Source organism: Porites lutea, chromosome 2, assembly GCF_958299795.1.
Source record: "Porites lutea chromosome 2, jaPorLute2.1, whole genome shotgun sequence".
Taxonomy (NCBI): domain Eukaryota; kingdom Metazoa; phylum Cnidaria; class Anthozoa; order Scleractinia; family Poritidae; genus Porites; species Porites lutea.
Window position 1 is genome coordinate 54,497,109 of NC_133202.1, and position 24,324 is coordinate 54,521,432.

General features: G+C 38.3%; 1 protein-coding gene across 2 annotated transcripts; it reads left to right on the forward strand.

The window, feature by feature from the left end:
* Window positions 1-1,912: 1,912 nt before the first annotated feature.
* LOC140929065 (ephrin-B2-like) lies at window positions 1,913-24,240 on the forward strand. Of its 2 annotated transcripts, XM_073378901.1 has the most exons (7): window positions 1,913-2,067; window positions 5,838-6,181; window positions 8,928-9,053; window positions 15,599-15,751; window positions 17,499-17,654; window positions 19,745-19,826; window positions 20,070-24,240. In XM_073378901.1, exons 1-7 carry the CDS (start codon window positions 1,970-1,972, stop codon window positions 20,113-20,115), a joined length of 1,005 nt encoding a protein of 334 aa, XP_073235002.1. In that variant the 5' UTR covers window positions 1,913-1,969; the 3' UTR covers window positions 20,116-24,240. The 2 variants fall into 2 exon arrangements, with proteins under 2 accessions (XP_073235002.1, XP_073235003.1); XM_073378902.1 differs by lacking the exon at window positions 17,499-17,654.
* Window positions 24,241-24,324: the final 84 nt, after the last annotated feature.

Sequence of the window (24,324 nt, forward strand, 5' to 3'; positions counted from 1 at the left end):
GAAGTTCAAGTGAGAGTTTGTTATTATTGGTAGAGGCTGTTTAGTTTTACTCAAAGTTCAAGTCAAGTTTGTGTTGGCGGATGCTGTGTTTTAAAGCTCTGTAAAGGCTATGTCTCTTTGGTGTTAAACTTCCTTGTGTTAATCCGACATCCCTGCGTGCTGATAGTCAGTGAATAATTATCCTCCAAACATTCGAACTCGTGACTTTGAGTTTTAACCAATTCCATGCTCAACGTAATTGACTCCTTACCCATGCCTTACATATCTTTAATCAGTACATGAGACTGCTATGCTGTTTTTGAAGCCTGATGTGACTAAGAAAAATAGAGAATTGTTTTTTAGAAGGATTTATATGGAGTCATCAGAGCATAAGTGGGCTAATATCGCGGAGACAATTTGTCTTGAAATGCTAGTTTTTGGCAAGTAGGCCTCTTGGATGTTGCTCTTTTCGGAATATCCTGACAAATCCCATAATTTCACACCTTACTCTTACCATATTTGATTTCTTACTATTCCTCCGCATTTACAATTAATTAGTTCCACAACCACGACGCCGAAGTGTACGCTAGCTCTGTAGCGTCTTGTTGTCTACTAATTATTCGCTTCACATTTTAATTTTTAACAACCCCAAAAACCAATGATTTTCTATTTTCCCAAAATTTTAAACATCTCCCCTCCTAAACTTCATAAGACATCCGGAAAATCATCCAAAAATTCACAAATAATTATTGAATTGAGAACTTAACTGAGTCATTTTTGGATTGAATGAAATGTTGGCTAGATATTTAAGAGAAAGGGTGGAAATCAACGGAAAATAATTCTTTTAACCGTATTGCCCCCTTAAGGAGGCCTACGAAATGAAATAAAGGCAAATTTACACGTAAAACGAAAAAAGTAATTCAAGGCAATGTGCTCGATAGTAATCGGGTGTATTTGACTCATCTTGCCAATTTCGAGGCTGCTTAAGACGTGAAATGACTATTACACACCAAAACGAGGCTCTGCCTCGAAGAACACCGAAGAACGTCCCAAACGGGAGGTGAACGAGCTTCCAGCTTGTATATACGCGTACTTTTCAACATCAGACTTCCATCGGCCCCCGTGTGAGCAGACCGGTGCGGGTAGGAGCTCTGCAGAGACTCTACTCCAGTGGCCTATCTCCCAATGAGTGGGTAGGGGGGCTCAAAAAACAGGATCTTTTGTTAGTTTTTTTAAAGCTATTGATCATGAATTCCTCCTCACGTTCATATCGCGAAGCATTTGGGGGATTTCCGTGGCTACACAGAAACGTAACGTGAAATGCAATGAAATTTAGACGCCTTTTTTTTAAGTCAAGTGTAAACAGTGTAGACTGTAACATGGAGTCAGAATTCAACCCAGTGCCGGATCCAGGGGAGGGGGCCGAAAAAATTTTTTTGGTGATACCCCCCGCCTCTTATCTCAGGGTCTGGATGACTTAACGCCCCCTCCCCACCCCCCCTTATCTGAAGGTCTGGATCCGCCACTGCAACCGAACGTACAAGAACTTCATAGAAAGTCAAATAAAAGGTCACTTCATAGTCCGTCCGTCATTCAAAATTATGTTCAACTTCCTCATTGGTTCGTTCGAGTTATATGTTTTACTTTAGTTTCATCATGTGTATGATCTGAGTATGAGCTATTCTTAGCATCAGAGAGCTTAATTATAATGTTTTGTGTCATTCGTGCATAAGAATTACACTTTCATTTGGTGGGCATTTCTTGAAACCGAAATTTAGATTCATCGTCCGCTTTGACAAAAGTCCACGTTAAATTTTAACTGCCGAATAAAAGATGCAGTGGAACCAATCTTTTAACTACGTGAGAGAATGAAGTAAATAACAAGCTCGTGAGAGCCGCTGCCTAGACCTGTTAACAATTGTAAACAAAAGGCCATTAGCATTGCGTATCGGATTAGACTTGAGTCATCACCGTTTGGGAAGTTACCATCATGAAAGCTATTTTCTTTTTTCTCCTTTGTCTTCTCATCAACTACGGTACTAGCAGTCTTATCTACACATCCATCTACTGGACCCCAGAAAATCCTCTGTAAGTACCTCGCTGGTTTGTTTAGTCTATAAATAACATAGACGACGATTAACACGGAAGCAATTTATGCTTTAGTTAAGCGATCTTTCCATACAACTCTTCGCGTCTTGAAAACATTTTTCCCGTCATCTTCTAAATTATTTTAGCCAACGCAAAATTGTTTTAGATTAATGGATATTTTTGGATATAATCGTAAAATGAATTCGTTGTCAAAGCTTGAGTAAAGTCAATGTAATAAATGGAAGGCTCTCGGATTATGTCGAGTGTTTCAGTGTCAGAAATGCCAACAAATAGTGCATTTCAGCGATAGGTAACACAATCATTCGAGCAGAAGCGAATGAGCCGAGTAGAGAAAGCGGGAATTATAATATTATACTTAATAGATTTCTTTCAATATCGAGCAACGTCAGGAGCCGATTACGGATCCTGGCAACGTGTAAACGCAACTTCCAGGCATGCCTAAAAGTGAAGATTAAACCATTAATTGCATCATGTATTTTAGTCATGTACGTTGTCGTGTTTCTTTATTTTGTTTTTAAGGTTCTCCTACTCATTAGCATTCTATGCACTTATTATAAATTCATCTTTGTATTTATATTCTATTTTACTAAAGATGACAGTTGAGCGGTCGAGAATTTCCCGCCGTCGGGCTAATTCTTCGTCACCAGCTGGATGGTGTTAAGGTGTCTCGATACAGTTTTTCAGGGTCAACACCTCCCAAGTTTGAGCATAAACTACGTCGCCATAAACAAAGATTTGGAAAATTGCCACCACAGTTGTATCAGGTAAAGATGAAAATTTGTTATGATCAAGCTTGTAATGACATCAGAGTTGTCATAGCAACGAAATGAGGTTTTTACCTATTTTACTTGCACCAGTATTTCTCGGCACTGGAAACTGTTCTTCCAAAATCGTTTACGGGAGCTTTTTCCTCCAATAGCCGCCTCGACGTTCGTGAAGTTTAAGCGAAATCTTTAAGAGCGTCCTTGAGATATTTTGGGATAAAGTTCTTATGGTTAGAAATACGGTAAAACTCGCCAATCTCGATGTTTGGCTGTTATCTGTAGAAGCGCTTTTAACATGCGACTTCACCTCATAGTAGTTTCAGTCTTTTTAAAAACGTGTGTCATGGAGGTAGCTCCAGCCAATTGCTAGAAAGAAGGATTTGATTAGTATGTATCGAGGCGCTCTTGTTTCCGGTTTGTAAACCCTTTGGTCTACTTTAACAAATTAGCGAATAATTTTTAAACTGCTCGATAGATTTTTTAAAAAAATTTAGACTCTTGAGATTAACCTTCCCTTTAGATTATTGATATATTGTAAGACAGTAAAATAAAGGCTGCAATTCACGAATATTTTGTCAGAAATTTTGTGTTTACAAGTGAGAGCCGCCATTATTCAGGGTATTGTCTCCGAGTTCCATATTTTCGTTCGCAACAATAGCTAGCATTTTTGCATATTTCAAATGCATATAGTGACTGCTGTTCACGCGAAAATGAAACTTGGAGACAATACCTTGAATGATGAGAGGCTTTTACTTGTAATGGCAAAACTTCTGATAAAAAATTGACAAATTTTAGCCCTTATTTTACTGTCTTGCAATACATAAATAATCTTGAAACTAAAAGGTCATATAAAAGAAAGATTAATCTCAAGAATATTTAATTTTTACGAAAATCTATCGAGCGGTTTAAAAATTATTCGCTAATTTGTTAAAGAAGACCGAAATGTTTACAAAACCGCTAACAAGAGCACTTCAATACATACTAATCCAACCCTTCTTTCTAGCAATCGGCTGGAGTTATCTCCATGATCTTTCACACACGTTTTTAAAAAGGTTGAAACTACTGTGAGGTGAAATTGCGTTTCAAAAGCGCCTCATTTTCTACAGATAACCAGGGTGCAAAGAAAATCATATTTACAGCTCTAGCATTTACTAGCCCAGACGTTATTTAAACTAGCCCCAAAAGCTTTTTGACGAGCAGAATTGATTTCACAGTTCTTCTGTTATTCGAATTCCTCAAAAAACCCGTCGGGCAAGTTAAAAACAGAAGTCACTAGCCCAATAGCAAAACCACTAGCCCCGGGCTATCGGATAGTACTTTCTTTGCACGCTGGATAACAGCCAAACATTACTGCGCTTTTCACAAACATGCGAATTCTGACGTTCAAAAGCCAACTGACGATTGCGTTTTTCGCTGCCGTCAATCACCTTAACGGACCTCTTAGGAAACAAAACTTTACTTTAACGGGTTCAAAAGGTCAAGGTTTGTGATTTGTGATTGGTGGATTTCGATCCGTTTTGTGTGTTTCTGTGTTTCAAGGTTTGTTGCTTGTGATCGTATTAAATTATGATTGACGGCAGCGAAAAACGCAATTGTGAAGGCGGCTTTTGAACTTTAGAGTTCGCATGTTTGTGAAAAGCGCAGTAAGTTTGTCCATTTTTTACTGTTTCTAACCATAAAAACTTTATCCCAAAATATCTCTATAACGCTCCCTCACAGATTTCGCATAAACTTCACTAACATGGAGGCCGCTATTGGAGGAAAAAGCTCCCGTAAACGATTTTGGAAGAACAGTTCCCAGTGCCGAGATATACTGCTGCAAGTGAAATAGTGAATAGCATCATTTCGTCGCTATGACAACTCTGACTAGTGATGTCTTTGCAACCCTAATCATAACAAATTTTCAACTTTATCTAAGACAACTGTGGTAGCAATTTTTCCAGATCTTTGTTTGTAGTTTATGTTCAAACTTGGGGGGCGAGTGACCCTGAAAAACTGTGTCGACCCACCTTAACTATATTTGGAAGATGTGAGCGGAAGACATAGATTGGTGTAGGGAAACAGTAGTAATGTAGTAATGATGGTGAAAAGGAGGAGGGACGAAATAAAAAATGTGATAAGGAGAGAAATAATTGAATTGTAGAGGAGTAAGAGACGATAGTTGATCCCCACCGGCTTTACGGACACCCGCTTAATACGGACACCTCGTTATTACGGACACAGTTTTTAAGAAAAATCCATACATTTCCTCTAAATTCAACTTGCTTAATACGGACACACGTTATTGTGGACAACAGACACTTTTTTTCTGTCCCAATCAACAAACTCTCATAGCACGTCAACCTCGCTAATGCGGACAGTTCATTCAGTATAAAGTGTGTTCTGTAATAGACCTTACCTTTCCTTTCTGAAGCGGGTAAAAAACCTTCAGTTGACAGCATGTCGATAATTCCAGCGCTATACCATACGCCAGTACGATGATTTTAGCGTCCCAAGTAGCGTTTTTAGGGAAGCTCGTGTTTCGTCCCTCCTCACAAATCATTTGAATCTTGATTTTCATGATTCCTATTGTTTTTGCCTAAATGATTCATGATTCCTACAAGAATTTTCTTCTAGATTAATGGCTCACGAAGAATTTTGTACTTCCCCTTTCGTTCAAACATTAACCACAAAGGACTGCAAAGGACCGCAAACCAATATGCCGACGAACGTAGGATCTATAAAGACCTGACCAGCAAAAATAATAATGTAGGCATATTGAATTCTGCAAGCAGAATACTGCAATGCTGATCGTACTACCCTTTCGGTTTATATTTCACCTTAAATGGTGATTAAATGATAAGACAACAACGAATTCAATGATCTTTATTAATTCTCCAATTTGTCCAGACTTTTTGGTTAAAAGTTGATCACTCCGATCACACTCTTCTTTTCGCAGAGTATCATAAACTAATAATAAATCTTTTTTCATATTTATGTTTTTAGGTTTCTAGCCGATGGAAAGCGTTGTAGCTCAGGACACAGGACTCTAAAAGTTCAGCTACAATCTAAAGTTCATTTTATTTGCCCTAATACGGCTTCTGTGATGCAAAATGCTGCAACCCCAGCTCTTACAGCAAATATGTACGAAAATCTTTGGATTGTGTACAATAAAACAGTTTTTGACAAATGTGACACATCCATAGAGGGTGAAAACAGGACGACAAGTAAGCTACTGTTGCGGTGCAACACTCCAACAAAGTTGAACTATTACCCGTTGCTATTTTCCAAGTTTGCAGCAGACCCAAAAGGGCTGAGGTTTAAAGAAGGACAAAAATATTATTTTATTGGTAAGTGATGGAAACAGTTCAGTTCTGAATAAGACTACAAGTGAAGAGTAGATATAATAATGCCACTGCCACCCACCTTCCCACTATACAACTGCAATCAAAAATGATTTCATGTGGAGGTCAGAATGCAAGGATGAGAAAAATGTATCTTATGTGCCTTTATGGGTAATTCCATTTTTGTGATTTCAAAGAAATGCCAAATTTTAAAATACCATATTTACTCGAATAAACGCCGTGGCGCTTATTAATTTTCTCGACGTCTTGATGCGACGCGACCCCTATTTGGAGACTGCGCTTGCGTAAATTTCCACACACCCGACTACCGTTTTGTAGGAAATATCTGTTCGGAGCTCTCTAGAACGCCTACAATGTTCGACACCTTAAGAACAGCAAAAAATGTCGTAAATGTTTCTTGGTGGCTGTTTGTTGACCTCAGAGTTTCGATTGTATGTTTTGTTCACCCACGTATTTTTCCTTTCATTTCCTTCGTTCGTTTATTTCTATTTTTATGATTTCTTTAGTTTCCATTTTTCCTTATTTTTACATTTTTTTGAGATACTTGGTAAACACGTTCATTCACTGCGTAATAAAATTACCGAGATTCTTTCTAGCAACAGTGAGGGGAAATCGAGATATATTGACCAATAATTTGGATGTGTTAAAATTCATACTTGGTCCCGAGGCTTGGGGGAATAAAACAAAAGAGACCTTTTATTTATTGCTGAGGCTCAAGATGATTTCTTTTGTTTTATTCCCCTAAGCCTCAGTGGCAAGTCTGAATTTTAATATATCGAAATTGATTCATTGTTTTTCATTACTTTTTTGACACTTCAATGTTCACGTGTTCAGGGGGTTACCTTGGCCTTTAGGGACAAGGCCAATTCTGTACTTCGAAACGGGCGGGAACCAAGGTAAATACCCATATTATTCGGTGATCACTCAAAACAGCCCATCTCTGACACCATCAAAATTTAATTTTCTAAAGGAAGGTTAAATAAGAAATCCAATTCTCAAATCATTAATTATTCATAAGGGCAACAGCCACTACATGAGGCATATTTGGGTCACATGCATGAACCTTGATACCCAACGAAGACTCAGATGAAAATCTTATGGATTTTGATCTGAGGTCAAACATGGTTTTGATCTCAGATCAAACACTTACATTTTAATGAGCATTTTTCAATTATTAATACATCGTCAACAACAGTTCCAAAAATGACCTAATATTACTTGATATAATTAATCTTGATAGAGTAGGATACCACAAACTATTCCATAAACGGCTTTCGGTGGATATCTTTCCCCCGACTTCTTGGCCACCTCAATCACAAACTTGCCATAGTAATTCAAGTTTACTGTATCCATTTCTTCAATGTCGGTAGACAGCCGTGCGACCTTGTGTAAATCATAGCCTTTAAAGAGCCCTCCTGGATCTTTAACTGACCGAGAAATTTGTCATTCGCCAAAAATTGTTACCGCCTATTTGTTCTTATATTTGGTTGACGAGGGAATAGCTTTTTTGACTAACTTGTGTTCTTCGTAAACCGTGTTCGGCTCCCTACGTCTTCCCTCTCCATCTTCACTCAGATTGCGTCGCTGCGTTATGGTTCTTTCATTTGGGGAGTACAATAGTAAAAAAATGTATCACTGCATATATTTTTTTATTGTTTCGTTTGAGAAGTAATCTCAAAAACTCGTGCTTCGAGTTTCATCAGGGGTTCCGAACACCTCGAAACAATAAAAGCACGAGGTCGCAGGCTGAGTGCTTTCATCTATTCCTAGGTGTTTGAAACTCCTGATGAAACCCCCTCACTCGTTTTTGATATCTTACATGAATTTACTAAGGGCCGGTTAAATCTTAATAACGACTGGGACATTCCCTTTACCTCTCCCTACTCAATTAGCCACGAGAGGCAGGGAGGGGGAACAAGAGCAGAGGATAAATGCTTCTTGTTCTCAGAGATCAGCAATGGTTTATTAGTCAGTTGCGATTCCCGAAGCGTGGATGTCTTCGATCGACAGGCAACAAACCAGCCGATCGGTACTACAGTGGACCACTGAGGAAACAGTTTCCATCAATGCTTCGAATCGAAACTCATCAACCATGAAGGTGGTTTGCTTGTCCCGCTCAGATTTTTTAGCAGTTTCTAACTGCGTTTAGAAGTTTTGTTGTTGTTTGCCTATCTTTGTAATGCACCAGTCACAAGCAACGATCGTTTTCCTACTTTGCCACATTCAGAATTTGACACCATCGCCTGCATAAGGACCAAGTCCCAGTTGTTCAAAAGTTAGATAGCGCTATCCACCGGAAAAATTACTATCCTGGAGATAAGTATTAGGGAAACCAATTACTCTATCCAATAGGTAGAGATTTATCGAGTGGATAGCGTTATCCACCTTTTGAACAACTGGGGCCAGAAGTACTCGGTCGAAGCGAGGCGATCAATGACCAACGTGAGACAAAAGATAAAACCACTAAGAGATGCATTGGTGTCTGACACCGTGCAGCGAACAGCTAAATGGAATTGATTCGCGAACAAGAGATCTTGCCAGAAGTAGCAGGCTTTATTGGCCAGCCCTGTTCGTCCAGCTCTTCATCTCCATTCTTGTTAACTCTAAAAAAACTATCTACCAAAAAAGTCGATTCTAATTGTAATTGTAGGTTATTTATCTGGAATAAATTGTCGGCAACGCCATGCAGAGTTAACATAAATCAAATGACTTTTATGGATGTATCTTCCAGGAACATCTGATGGAACGGAGTCCCACATCAATGACACCAGGGGTGGTCACTGCAGTGACACAAAAAGAGGAATATTCATGAAAATTGAAGTCTATGTCTGTAAAAAGAATAATCTAAATGATACAGGTATTTTCATCTCTCCCCCCCGTTCCTGTCTCTGCCCCGCCCCCTTTTCACTCCCTCCAACTCCTTGCCTTTTTTGGAATTTTACTCTTCGGTTATGTGAGTAGAACGTTTCGCGCACGCGCAGAAACAATTATTTAATGATGATGATTTAATTATAATTTAAAAATTTATAGTGCGCAAATTTCCATGTAAACTATAGTCAAATGCGCGATAAAAATAAATAACTTAAAAAATAACTTTGAAAAATGTTTAAATAAAATATACGTTAATTACAAAGACACTTTTAAGTGTCTTTGTAATTATTCTTTGTAAAAGTAATTACAAATACGTATGTGCAATAACTGTAGAAATAAACATGATTATAGAATAGTGTATGTATGCATTCGTAACATTAAAAAACAATCCTAGATCTTGTTCAAAACTAATCTTAATTATAAGTTAAATTAAAAAAATAAACCGTAAGCAGCGATTTAAATTTGATTTTAAATTTGATGAGTCGTGGACAAATTGATATTGATGTAAATAGCTATCTACAACTCCATTCTGAAGTTAGAACTCGAGGGAGTCATCGTTATAGATATAGGCAAGATAAGGCGACAAAGAGAACATTACTATATTTTTATTCCTTCTTCTCAAGGACCATAAGGCTATGGAATAATTATAAGCTACCCGCGGAAATAGTTGAGTCAAACTCCTTGGCTGTCTTTACCTCTAAATCTGACTCCCCTACCTAGCTAAGAACTACTAGACGTTTTTTACTTTCATACTTTTTTACTCTTTATTATGATTCACTTATTTTTATGTATGTATCATCCTAGTTTATTTGTTAATTTTATCCGAGCATTGTACATATTTTATGATCGTTTCTTTTAATAGTTGGTGCGATGTCTTTAACAGATTTTAACAATTTAGTAAATGTAGCTGTAGAAGTTAGTTTCGTTAGGTAGAGTGTTCGACAAGTTGTTCCACACAGCCGGGGCCGCCATTTGAGAGGAGCGATCACCAAATGTCTTTTTTGGCTTAATAGGTAATATTTCTAAAAGAAGTCCATTGTTGGATTGTAGATTGTATCTAGAGTTCTCTTTTCAGTAGTCAGCTGACGGTCCATGTCTAATCGTAAATGTTAACACTGCAATTCAGGCAATGTTGAGTGTGGTACTGGCGATTTATAAACCCCTCGGACATACAACACTTAATTTCAGGGGAAATCAATGTTGAATCAACTTATTCTGAAATTAAGAATTGGTTCATGTTTAATTAGCGTGCGTATATCGCGAGGTTTACACAATGTAGTGAGTTCTACGCTCGCTGTGATTGGTTGTTGCCCATGATCTTAAAAGTCTACTGTGAACAGGAAAAAAAAAACTTGTCTCGTACCGCTTTTGAGTAATGAATTTTATGTCTCTTTTTTCTGATGATTAATACATGTATATATTTGTCTTGTTGATATTGAAAGACCGCCACGTCATGTTGCCACATGTTAAGCGAATAGGCAGTAACATCATATCCAAAGCTCCATTTTGCTGTAGTCATTTTTTATTTGACGTCTGCAAAGTCGTTTAATCCATCTTAATTAATTATAAGTTTGACTTAAGATCACATATGTTTATTTCTCATCACAAATACATAAAAGTTTTCAAACTTGTCAAACTTCAGCGAAGATATCGGCTACGCACTGCTCACTGTTAGGGTATCTTATGGAGGAAAACCTTCCTACTGCCTGCCGCGTACGGCCATTTCCTCAAGCGTTCTTGGTCACAGTGACATTCAGTAACGAAAATCACTATTAACGTTTCCTTCGCTTCGCTTGGACTAGTCGTGACCCGAGAAAACGATAAAAACCACTTGAGACTTCACTATGCCTCTTGTGAGGAGATCTTTAAATACTGACTAACAACCAATCGACACGACGAAGCCGCCACGCTTCTTAAGTCAACGAGTGATCCTAGCTGCAAAAATTGTAACATTTACCTGCTCAGGACAGTAACTACCCATATACTAATATGAATTTGACTAACAACCATTCCTTAGCTGCCTCAAACGCTGTCAGCTGTGCCTGGACATTTTATGATCAGTTTGAGGACAAACTTTGTTCTGTGCTTTCCATCATCCTAAACTTGACAACGTGCCCTCTTACGGTCCTTCTGAACACACTCGTCATGATAGCGGTTAAGACAAAACCAAGCCTTCAGACAATGCACAATGTAATACTGGCCTCCATGGCAGGTACAGCTTTGGCGGTGGGGGTAGTTCTTCAGCCAGTATTCATCGCGAGAGAAATTTTCCGCCTTTGGGGTGGATGGGTTTTGATTCAGTGCTACCTAAACACAATGACAATGATCATAACATCTCTCCTTTGCTTAACGTCTCTATTTCATGTGGTGCTGATTGCCTTAGAGCGCTTTATAGCAATGAAATATTCTTTAAAATACAACAGCATCGTGACAAAACGACGTTTAGCTGTGGCTATAGCTTTGTGCTGGCTTTTCGCGGGAATATATTTTCCTCCCATGTTTATTAAAGCGCGTATCACACGAATTTTCGCGATTAGCACATCTTTAACAGTGATTTGTTTCTGTCACTTGTCAGTTTATTTTGTTTGTCGCCGCCATTTGAATCGCATTAAATCTGAGCAATCCTCCAGGGAAGCCAAAAAAAAGTTCTTAGATGATCAAAAAGCTTGGAGAACAACCATTATTGTTTTAGGTGGTTTTATTTTATCTTTTTTGCCAGAGGTTTTGCGCGCTACACTCTTGCAACCATTTTCATTTTCATTACTGACACATTTAAGGCCACTGACATTTTCTTGTATTATTTTAAATTCATTTTTAAATCCTGTTATTTATTGCTGGAGGAGCCAATTCATTCGTCAAGGAATGATGTAACTTGTTGGAAAGAACGTGAACAATGTATAAAAGAGCCAAAATGTTTGTTAAATCACAATTAAATTTTGGCAAAAACTGTGTAATTTTATTGACGTTTTGAATGTCTGTCTACAAAAATAAAATAAGTTCTGAGTTTATGGCAATCAATTGTCTACTGTTTAACTTAATATTTCGGAATTTTAACGTCAGGTCCTTCTTATCAAGTTTGCTTGTCAAAAGGCTGTGTACGTTGTTTAGGAGAACAGAGTTGTCTGACGGTAATAAAATAGTAATATACAAACACAGAGGTGTGAAAAATACTCTCGACAATTGAGAATGTATTTTCTCGTACAAAGTTACAAAATCAGCTTTTAAAGACTCTTTCCCCTTTTACACGTTGAAATTCATAGAAAAAAAGTTAATTACGTCGCAAAAGAGTCCATAAGATTATTTTACAGATAAAAAAAGACAAATCCGCATTACATCCTAAGTCATTTTCTTCACCTTTTTTGGCTGCTTGCTGCCATTAGGGAAACTAATACGATCCTTTGTAACAGACACCGTATGAAAAGTATCATAGAGCTTTTTCTACTTTAGCTGAAGTAAATTTACCATGGGAGCAATCTAGAACCTAATGTATAACCTAATTTGTAATCCCGCAATAAAACCTTTTTCTCCCTAATCATAAATTAAAGGAAAATGAAATCAGTAGAATTCCAATTTTTGAACCTCACATCACAGTTGACTTCCGGAGTCTCCCCCTCTGAGTCAAACACAGTTAATTTTGCACCAGAGTTTTCGAACTCAGTTTGAAAACTCTATTTCGAGAGCCTCGAAATAGTGAAAAATAAGAACATTGCTCAGCGTATTTAAAACATTTTCGCTCGTCCACAAAAAAATGCTAAAACAATGCACGATGCAAATACAATAGTATCCGTTACGGAGCATGCGTAATGCGATACATGACATCATTGTATTCGAAAACCTCCCTCTGTTTTCGCCCGTCCACACGTAAACGAGAAGCCAGCGTTTTCAAAGCTCTCCACTCTGGGGAGCGTTTTTAAGAGATGTGTTTTCAGTGCCGGTTTTACCAAAAAAAGGGTGGACCGTAGGCAAAACCAGAGGGGAAAATCTCCGTTTTCAAACAAAAACGGATTCGTGTGGACGGGGTGATAATCACTGGATAAACACATTGATGACTTTCATACAAGCAGTTCAAAATAATCTCTGCTTAAGGAACGAATTGCACCTTGGTTTCAAATAGCTAACATGATACCCGTGATACATAACAAACTAGGAAAGGTTTTATTTGGAAATCAAATGACACCGTGAAGCTTTTCTAAACAAGTTGATATATTAACAATGTTTAACAATCTCGTGCGGCTAAAATGGGGTTAAAGAATCTATAACTTGATGTAGTCATTTTATGACTTGCCAGAGTCTTTTAATCCATCTTAATCTAGCTGAAGTGAGATCACATATGTTTATTTCTCACCAAAAGTACATAAAAATTCAGTCAAAATATCCGAACTTTAAAAAGCTAAAATTAAGCTTCTAAAAATTAAGCTAGTAATGTGGCACAGAAGAGCCATTCATTTAATGCTAATAAACTGTATTATTATTATTATTATTATTATTATTATTATTCACTCCACTGCTTTCTACAAGGATAATTGTTAGAACTGAAGGAAACCCTTGGTAGCTATCTGTAGGGCTATTTCTCCGAGTCTAACGGTTAAGACTTTTTAAGGCTTCTCTTGGACCGGTCGTGACCTTAAACGGAATACGCCTCGCAGAATAGGCCCTGCTTTAGCCAGAGAAAACAGCCGACATTTCGAGATGCCACCAACGGTTTCCCTCGAAATTTGGTGGCCTGGCGTGGAGAAATGTCGGCTATTTCCTCAGGCTAACCTATCTAGAGACTAAAAAAAAACAAGAGTGTAACGAAGGCTTAAATCCGCAAAGTGCAATAAGTGGTCAGTTAGCAGTTTCCTTTACTGATTGTGATAGTCAAAGATGCAAATTTGCCAAGTTTACTGATGAAAAAATTAATCTTCTTACACTTCATCATCATCATGCGTCCCGCTCTGGCCACTTGCTGGATATGTTCTCGGTCGTCCCGAGTTCAAATCCTCCGCGACGTATGTAGATAGCCAACAAAGTCAGTATTTGAGTGGAGTGCCTGTAAACTAGCTGGATAAGCTCAGTGCACTTTCCATTTTAAACAAACCTAATTTAATTTTTTAGTTTCAATTTAATTTAATCATCATCGGTCGACCGAAGAGCAGTCGACTGTAAGTCATCTTCAACTGGCTCGATCTTGGGCAGTGCGCACGATATCATCCTCGATCAGAGAAATGCTTATTCGGGTCGATCAAGAGCCATAATGGCTCTTGGGTTGATTTGTTTCTGGAACTGGCTGGAAATGGACTTGAGCGGTGTCAATCGGGGTCTTCTCCCGTGGGGGGAAAACGCGTAGATGTTAGCGGGTTCATCCTTACCCATGCGAAAATTGTGGCCAAGGAACTTGAGCTAGCTGACGTGAGATGACCGTAGATAGCAGAGGGCTAGTGACAGTGAGATCGTAGATTCGGTCATTTGAGACTTTGTTTGCCGTTTGATGTTCAATATGATCTTACAACATCGTTCCCAGGTTCTCTCCCCTACCCGTCGAGAGACAAGCCTCTCTCTCTCCCTCTGTCGCTGCGTAGGAACGGGTAGGAGAGAATCCTGAGAAAGAGGTTGTATGATCTTACTTTAGTTTCGCGCCCATGTCATCTTACACTATGAAACAGAATGCACCCAGGAATTGAAACTCAAGGCGCTCTCCATTTGTCAGAACTGACTGGCCAGACCAATCCCATCGTAATGAGAATTTAATTTTTAAGCAAAACTAACAATCCAGATAAGTCAAATCCTACATATTATGCACAAAGGAGATGGTTGTTCAGCGAAACCTCTTGGAAAAAGCCTATTTTATTGCCAAAGTGTTTGGTCAGGCCATGATCCAGCCAGCCAGTTCTGACTTTTAAAAAGCGCCCTCAGAATGGAGCGGAGATATATACAAAAATGGAAATGGAAAAGGTTGAAACGAGAAAACTTGGAAATCGACGTGCCCTACTTGTTCAGGTTTATATCTGTTTCAATTTGTAAGAACTGTGTACTCTATACAGTAGTATAATGCTCCGTTTGCTCCGTTTGTTATTTTAGTTTTAATGATTTGGTTTGGCAGGTACATGAAGACTTTAGTAATATTAACCAAAAAAAGCAATTCTGAAACATTGTGACAGACCTCGAGTCCCTTGAGTCCGGCTGGAAAACGATTCTGAATTATTCCAAACTCAGTGACCAGAGAGTTTATTTTTAGCATTGATTCGGAAATCCAACCTCGATTTCTATAGCCTGTTCCAGGCTTCGTCATAGTAGAGTCCGTTAACTATTCATGAAAAGGCGCCGCCGGCGAACACGAAAATAAAACGGGAAGAAACCGAGGAGAACAAGGGCGGCTTCCCTTTTCCCGCCACCGCCCCTTTTTTCCAGTTCACGCACTCAAGCGTCATCCCTACTATCTGAGAGCCTGGAACAGGCTACGATTTCTAGCCGTAAATGGAGGATAATGAAATTGCTTATTTTGGGAAAGGATGATCTTGTTTTATAGCTGTAACTTTTGTCTCCTTGTAGACAGCGCATGCAAGTCAGATGAAATTGGCGTACTGAAATGTCCAGAAGTTGAACAGAACACTACAACACCAACCACCACAACTGAGAACGTTAAAACGACAAAAATGCCGCATATAGACAGCCGCGTATTTAGTGAAGTAAAAGTTGAGAAAGGTAACATTTTAATTACTCTATGATTGACTCAATTGTTTTACTACGTTTTTCACTTTGTAAAACTGGCTGTGAATTAGGCTGTGCTCATACTATACCGGACACCCTTTTGTACCTACTCGAAAAGGCATCGTGTACAGTATGAAAACTTATGTCCGATATGTGACTCTCCACTTTAGAGATCTGCGCAGCGCAGCCTTGTCCCGTTACAGAAATCGCGCCAAAATTACCCTTCTCATGGGTGAACAGAACCCCTTCAGGTATGGTTTTCGTGCCGGTGCAAAAGCTATCCGGCATCGTGTGAACACCTCTCCGATGTGACTCTCCACTTTACAGATCGGTGGGGCGTAGCTTCTCTCCGATACAGAAATCCCCGTTTTGGAATGTGAACAGAAGCCCTGCCCTGTACGCTTTTCGTGCCGGCGCAAAAAAATATCCGCGATGGTGTGAACACAGCCTTAGGGAGGGACTTGATTGGCTGTTAATATCTATGCATGAGAATAACACATATACAGGCAGTATATTAAACGCTTTAGTGTTTTCACCGCGAGCTAAACCTGTTGAACTAAAAACAAATAATGGCTGTGTATAATCATTAACAACTACATAATTAGGAGTCAGTAATGGAAGTAAAGCTGAATTCTCCCACCCCAAGCTCTGACAGAATCGCTGCATGACTGTTCAGCCTTGTATCAGTTTCTTTAGGCTTTCCTTCTCTTGTTCGCTTGACGCCTGATTATGGTCAAAATCATCAAGCTTATCATAACTTTTTTCTAAGATAAAGAAAGAAAAGAAATTTGGAGTTCTTGGAAATACGACGATTCTTGCCATCGCTATCATTAATTACTACTGACATGCTTACTTATCATCTCTCCTCATACTGCGTCTCTTCATTTCCTGGGGGATCGATCTCGCGATGTTGCTGTTCCATTTATGGGAACGTTTGGTGGTAGTCGTTAAAAGAGGAAAAGGAGTTGTGTGTAAAGTGATGTGATCCCTTCAGACTGACGTGCTAATGAAAACAAAGAATAAACAAAGAAACAGAAACACAAAACGTAAAGTCTACATTAAGCCATCTTTACAACTAAACTACTAAAGAGGCTGTGCTCCATTTCACAGTTCTCAAATTGTATTTTCCACTCATCAACTAATCAGCTGCAGCATAGTCATTTTGTTTGCACCACCCGGTTGTGCTTCCATCTAAACTATGACATTGTGAGTTGGTGCCTTTAGCTGCTGATGATGAAGCTATAAATTGGTTGCACTGTGCTTTCACCTAGTGCCTTTTAACCGCTGTTTCAAAAGCTCTCAGTTGTTTGCACTTTTGCTTTTTCTAAGAAAAGCCTCTTTAATGTTTCTAACTGTTATCAAATGATCCCGCCAATTCAACCCAGGGTATTGTAAACCATTGCCCTTGAGTCCTGAGTCCATCCTGCGAAACACCAATAAACTTCTTGGAATCGCGATCAAAAGCTGGAGAATAAACCACTGATGCGCGTTCCCAAGCGTTTTGATTATTGGTTTATTCTTCCTCTTTTACTTACGACGTCGACTCCAACTCCGTCGATTTCTAGTCATTACTCTTGCTTTAGATATCAAGAAACCAGCGGAGCCGCTTGAAGAAACTGTCTGTGAATAAGTGGCCAATGGTTTCACATTATGATTAAGATTGTCTTCCTCTAAAGGTTTAGAGCATATAGAGATTATAGATTCAAGACAGAATAACAGGTGAATGGTTGTCTCTTTGTAGATAGCAATTTTAGTTTAAAAGTGGGTGTTAAATGGCCAGAAGTTCAAACTGCAGCATCAACCACAGCATCGTCAACTGAAAACGTTCAGACAAACTCAGTAGAGACGAAAACGCCAGAGTTTGATGGCCGAGTTGGTGAAATTAAAGTTAAGAAAGGTGACGTGTAATTTTTACGACGTTTTTCACTTTGTAAAATGGGCTGTTGTTTATTAGTTCTCTTCTAGCTATATCAGCTGTATATTAGTATCTTTGTACTGATATTCCAAGCACATGTGTTGCACCCTTCTCTTCACTGCGATTATTCCTCAAAGCATGTCCGCTCTGATAAACTGCTCAGAAATTCCTGCACAACCAAATGAAGAATGGCTGTTAATGTTCGACAAGACATATGATCGACTGGCGAATCAGAAGCCAGGCCATCCCGATGCAGCTTTAAGTTCTTTTCGGACTGCCTCAGAATAAGAATGGGACTGACTATTAAAGTCTCCGTCTAGTTTTCTTTTCCTTTACCTGTTCAATTTTGGCCTTCTTACGACTAGACTGTTAAATGGACTTACTGCTCAAACTCATTCACTCTGTCTATCCTTTGAGCTATCGATCTGAAACTCTGGGAAAAGAGAACCGATACTTTGTCACTGTTTAGAAAGTAACATTCCTGTCTTTGAAAGTATCTTCCCTTAGCTTCATCGTCATTATCACTGTAAACAAAGGTTCGCCTATGTTTCAACTTAGCGAGTCGCTATATTATTATAAACCTCTGACATTCAGGGTATTATTCAAAAGGTTAAATACATCGAAGGCTTGGCAATATCATGAATTTGCGACCTCCAACTGGATCACTCCTGCTATGATTTATTTCCCGTCCATTTTATTTATTTTATTATTTTTTTGTTTTATTAAACTTCCACATTTCATCAGGTAACCTGCTCATATAGTGAGCCACTCCCCTGATAACAGCCCAGTGACGATTATTCTCTTGTCCCCAGTTGTTCGAAAGGTGGATAACGTTATCCATCCGATAAGTCTCTGTCCACTCAATAGCGCAATTGGTTTCCCTAATACTTATCCACTGGATATTGATTTATTCTGTGGATAGCTCTATCCATCGTTTGAACAACCGGGGCCTGATCAGAAGAGACAGGTTCAGAATAATACCCACTGTTCTACCAAAAATATGTTCTTTTCCATTCCACAAAAGCTAACGGCATTTTTCCTTACTAACCAAGCGTACATTTTCTTATTAGAACTCCCCATCATGTGCGACCAACTCTTTTCATAAGCCAGCGATCACCTATCCACAACACCAACATTTTCCCAGTCAAATGGCTTTTAGTTGGAACCTCTTTTAAGCGACTGCTTGATGCATGGTCTGATCTCTATGTTCGCTGTATGTACTACGCTACTCAGAGCATACAAAGAACTTTTAGTGGCAACACGGATTTTAACATATCGTAGCTTAGAGTTAAAATTGCATGCAGTAAATTCTCCTTCAAAAAGAATATGTTTCGGGGCCTCGGTGGTTCGATTCTTATGAGCGACCACTGAATCTTTGCATTTTGGCTGGTCTGTTGAGGTCACAAATGTCATAATTAATTGGTGCCAAATGTAATAGGGGTGTTAGTTGTGACAAGAAATTGGTGCCAAATGTAGTAGGGTTCCAAATGCAATACGAAATCGGTTCCAAATGTATTAATGAGGAAGGTCACAAATGTAATAAAAGGGATCGCCTTCATATTACGTTCTTGGTCACAAGCGTACTCCCTCGAACGCGGGTAGAGAGAAGAAATACGGCTGGAAATACGTTTGCGTTCGCAGCAAATTCATTTTTGCCCCATTTTGTGTTATGTCAATGATCAATGATTCAAGTCCTAAACACGCTTTCCACCAACATTTACGTTTGCGACCTACCACTTAGAATATTTGTGACCCATTCCTTACTATAACCGCAAACCTTACTACTTTTATGACCTACCCCAACCCCCATTACATAATCAAGTAACCCTTGTGACCCATTTCTTATCACAGTGTGGTGACCCTCATTACATTTGCCACCAATTTCGCATTGCATTTGGCACTACCACCAGTTATTACATTTGTGACCTCAACTAGTCGCTTACGGGAGGCTCGACTGCATCAGCTTTTGAGCCTTTTAAGGCATGAACTCTGGTCGAATCAAGGTGTAACTATTTTTTTATCAAAAGTCATATCTCATTCTCAAGACATTTTCTCATCTTGTTCCCCTACAGAATTAAAAGCTTGGAGGGCTGTTGCAATAGTTCTTGTTTGCACCGTTGTGTTCTCATTTGCTTTGATCTGCTTTCTGTGTAGGTAAGTTAACTCCAGAAAAAAATCATTGATTAAAAAAATTCTTGAAGCTGAAAATGATTCCATTAATGTAATCCAGTATCCAATATTGAAGCAAGCGTTTCCATGTCTTTCCATCATTTAGTCTCTTGACAGTGAATTTTTAATAGAAAAGGTTTTGTTTACTGAATTGTTAAAGCAACAGTTTAAACTGTATGAAACTCCGTTTTAGTCATTGCTAATATTTTTAAATGATTTATTGGACAGAAAATTCCGTAGGCAGCAAAAATCTTCTCAGGATACGAAAATATAGGAGTGGCTTAATATGCTAATGGTAGAGGATATGATGGAAGTCACGTGTCTCTTCAAGAGGAGTAGAATGTTGTGTACTTTAGTGTGTGGTATGACATCAATTGTGCAGATTCCGTTTGCTGAATGCGGTCATTAGAGTCCATCAAGACTGATTTATACCTAGAAGAATCTTCAAGTGTTTTCAAACAAAGGCCTTTCTCAGCTAGAACTGTGTCAGCTCACACTCCTCCATGAAGCCAGCCGTACAATTCAGGAAGGTATCGCCCGCCCGATCTCCGACTTTCTGCGTAATTGGTTTCTGACTCTGTATATCTGAATGTTACAGACGTTTTAATCAAACGCATTTTAGATCAGCCTCAAAACTCTCTGTAGCCTGCATAGCTGGCGAAATTGTCTTCGTGCGCGTGAGTGTTTTGGCAGCGAAGCCGCCATTCGCCGCTACTAGCCGCTAGAGGTAATCTCAAGGCGTCTCTTCCCCATTCTCCTCGTTGCTTCCAAGCTCTTCTTCCTTAATGCGTGCACTGACGATATCGCCAGCTCCACGGGCTAAACTGTCTGAAAAAGGTCTTTACCTTAATAATAATAAGGTATCCAACACTTTGCGTCAGTAACAAAGTTCTAATTGCACGAAAAAAGGGCCAATTAACGACTGTTGTCAGAGAACCTATTTCGGATATTATTGAATGAATAATAATAATAATAATAATAATAATGATAAGTATCAGAACAATAAGTAATATTTACAATTTAAAATTATGTCGTATTGTTTACAAATTAAAAAGTGAATATATGTCCACGATAGAAAACTATTTACAATTGTGAATAATATAAAAGTGGGAAAAGGAAAATCAAGCATTACTAAGAAGAAAACTATCAAAAATCTAGGTCTAAAATTAATGATAATGGTAATAATAATAATAATAATAATAATAATAAGAAGAAGAAGAAGAAGAAGAAGAAGAAGAAGAAGAAGAAGAAGAAGAAGAAGAAGAAGAAGAAGAAGAAGAAAAGTGCTGGAAGTCTGAGGTCTCGGGATGAGACTTGACTGGATATTTCTCCCCAGGGAAAATCCCTGTTCTAAATTTTTATACAACATAATAATAATAATAATAATAATAATAATAATAATAATGATAATGATAATGATAATGATAATGATAATGATAATGATAATGATAATGATAATAATAATAATAATAATAGTAATAATAATAATAATAGGGGTTTTAGGATACCACGACGGCAACGGTCGGGACTTTGGCGGAAAAAAATTTTAAAAAAAGATATTATCTAACAAATAAATAAACTAAGAAAATTCCTTAGGGGTAGGACTGCGATACAGCACTTATAAAAAACTATTTAAATTAAATAATTAAATAAATAGAACTAAATAACAGATTAGAGTTGTTCAAGATGCCTGACTTCATAGGTGTTGCTTCCCAGGTCTGTGATGCCACTACACTAAACCTTGCTAGGCCACAATTAGTTCTGGAAAACGGCCTGCACAGGTTTTGATTAGTGGCATACCTAGTATTATAATTATGGACAGCTGAAGCCGGTTGAGGGCAGGAGGTGTATCCTTTTTTGATATTGAACTTTATGCACAAGAGCGCCAATTTTTAATTTAAAGATATTCTCTAACTTTAAGATTTCTAATAGTGTAAATTACGGTGTGGGACTTTCTCTTTTGTTTGTAAAGAAGATGCAGCGAATATACAGTTATTTTGACTGACTTACTTTGATTTTATTTAATTTAGTTTGGTAAGCGGTACCCCAGCTCATTATTAGGGAGCTTTAGCATCGACGACGGCAACGGCAGCGAAAACGTCAGTTTTAAAATGAATTCCCGTTTTTTCAATCTCTGTCGCGTTTATTCCAAGTTGCTGAAAATGGCAAGTGCAGGGGAATTTCCCTGGAGTTGATTTCTTGAGGACCGCACTCAAGTTTAGAGAGAGAAAAGCAGATTCGTCGTCGCTTGTTTACGTCGTCCATAAAACTTGCAATTAGGCATTTTCACGTCGTAGTCGTGCACGGACGGTGAAGAAATGTACAAAAAAGCGTGATGCACGTGCAAAGTTGTTAATTTGCGTAATAAACCTATTGATTTTTTGAAGTCCTGGTTGCCGTCGCCGTCGTCGTTGCTAAAGCTCCCTAATCCACCATACGTTAGATACGGATATATGAGAGTACATATTGTCTAAGCTTAAAGAAGATTCCAATGTTCTTTTGTTATTTTGTTGTTAATGTGCTGGAGCTGAGCATCCCATTTTAGTTCATCAATAAAGACACCCAAATATTTAATTAGGGACTTTTGCTCTATATTACATCAAGCTGTTATTCTGATATTTGTTTTCTTCTTAGGTGAAGTAATTATCATGTAATTAGTCTTCTTGAAGTTAATGGACAGCATATTTGCTGCACAGAATTTTAAGACCTTTCCAAGTTCTTCATTGATAACTGATTGTAATTGTTCTGGCTCTTTTGAAGAATGAAACATATTTGTATCATCTGCAAAAATCCTAAAAGACAATTTCTTCGAAGACCTGGACAAATCGCTAGTATACAATAGAAACAGAAGTGGACCTAGTGTGGAGCCTTGAGGTACACCACATGTGACGGTTTTCAGGCTAGATTCTGTATTACCAACTTTGACATATTGCTTACGATTAGTTATAAAGCTTGAAAACCATGCATGAAGTCCTCGGATCCCATACTTATATAATTTTTGCAAGAGAATATGGTGGTTAATTGTATCAAAGGCCTTGGAAAAGTCTAAAAAGATACCACATGTTATTTTCTGATCGTCATCTCTTCACTTTAATTTTTCCACAGTTTCTAGAATGGCATATTCCGTAGAATATCCCTTTCGGAAGCCAAGCTGGAAGTTAAAAAGTAGACATTCTTTTTCCAGATAGGACACAAGTTGATAATACACTAGTCTTTCCAGTACTTTACTAAAGGGAGAAATAACTGCTATTGACTACCACTACCACTAGACTAGACTACCACTTTTAAATATTGGGGTTACTTTTAATATCTTAAAGATTTCAATATTTCAGTAAAGGGTGCAGAGAGCTGTTCAGTTGCAAGTTTAATAAGCTTGTTAGGAACAATAAGGGATGCTTTGTTTTCTTTTAGCCCAGCAAATAATGTAAATACTTGTGTTTGGGGTACTGGAGCAAGGTAAAAACTGTTTGATGGCGTAGATTCTATATATTGCAAAGGGTCCGTATATATGATCAGTTTTGATTTCCTTTGGTAAAGTCGGCCCAATGTTTACAAAGAAGTTATTGAATAATTCGGCAATGTCCTTTTCTTGTTAAAAGTCCTGTTATTGTGAGTGATTTTCGTGGGGAAAGTTTGACCTTTGGTTTTCCTTTTATCAAGAGTACCAATAAGTTTCCAAGTTTGCTTAAGGCAGTCTTTGTACTTTGCAAATTGCTTGTTATAGTATTCTGTCTTACTTTTACTCTTAAGACGTGAAAGAATAGCTGCATAATGTTTATATTCCCCGATTTTTTGTAAGTCCTTGCTTAAGAAATGTGCGGTACATTTTCTGTTTCCTTTTTACCGATTTTAGGATACCCTTAGTAAGCCATGGTCTATTAAGTTGCCTTTGCTTTCTTTGGCTAGCCAGCTTGATAGGCGCATGGTTGTCTACAATTTTATTCAGGGTATTGATTGCCTCCTGTACTTTTTCCATAGCCAAGCAGTGTTTAAGAATGTCATGTAGACGAGAATAAATCTCGTTCTAAAGCTATCCGTGTGTCTCACGTGTGTGGTAAACTAACTATTACAGCAAGTTGTTTAGTCAAGGTGTGGATCTAGTTGTAAAATCTGGGCATATTGACACACCTAGCAGTGTCTCTGAAGAAAGCTCGCACTTTGCTTTGTCCCTGTACGGCGTTTTCCCAGTCCCTAACGGTCAATTCACATTTTCGCTTGGACCACGTGACCCGAAACGCTTTGACCAGTGATATATAGAAGCTTAATCTTCGGTAATAGTTCAAAACCTTACAGCGTTGTTTCGTTTGCATTTTTAATAGTAACTTAAGTTTTGAAGCCTTTGTTAGATCTATTCGTCTTTATAAGTTGGAAACAATTAAAACTTTTGTTGTGCCTCTTTTTCACGGCTCTAAATGGTATTTATTAGAGTTTGGATAAAAAAAAGATCCCCTAACGCAAATATAATGCCATTGCGACGGAGTCA

What these genes read in the sequence shown, in the direction of transcription:
- LOC140929065 (XM_073378901.1), top strand. Translation starts at nt 1,970, where the DNA reads ATGAAAGCTATTTTCTTTTTTCTCCTTTGTCTTCTCATCAACTACGGT. An exon ending in TGGACCCCAGAAAATCCTCT is followed by an intron (nt 2,068 to 5,837) that starts GTAAGTACCTCG and finishes TTATGTTTTTAG; the next exon opens with GTTTCTAGCCGATGGAAAGC. An exon ending in TGAAGTAAAAGTTGAGAAAG is followed by an intron (nt 15,752 to 17,498) that starts GTAACATTTTAA and finishes GTCTCTTTGTAG; the next exon opens with ATAGCAATTTTAGTTTAAAA.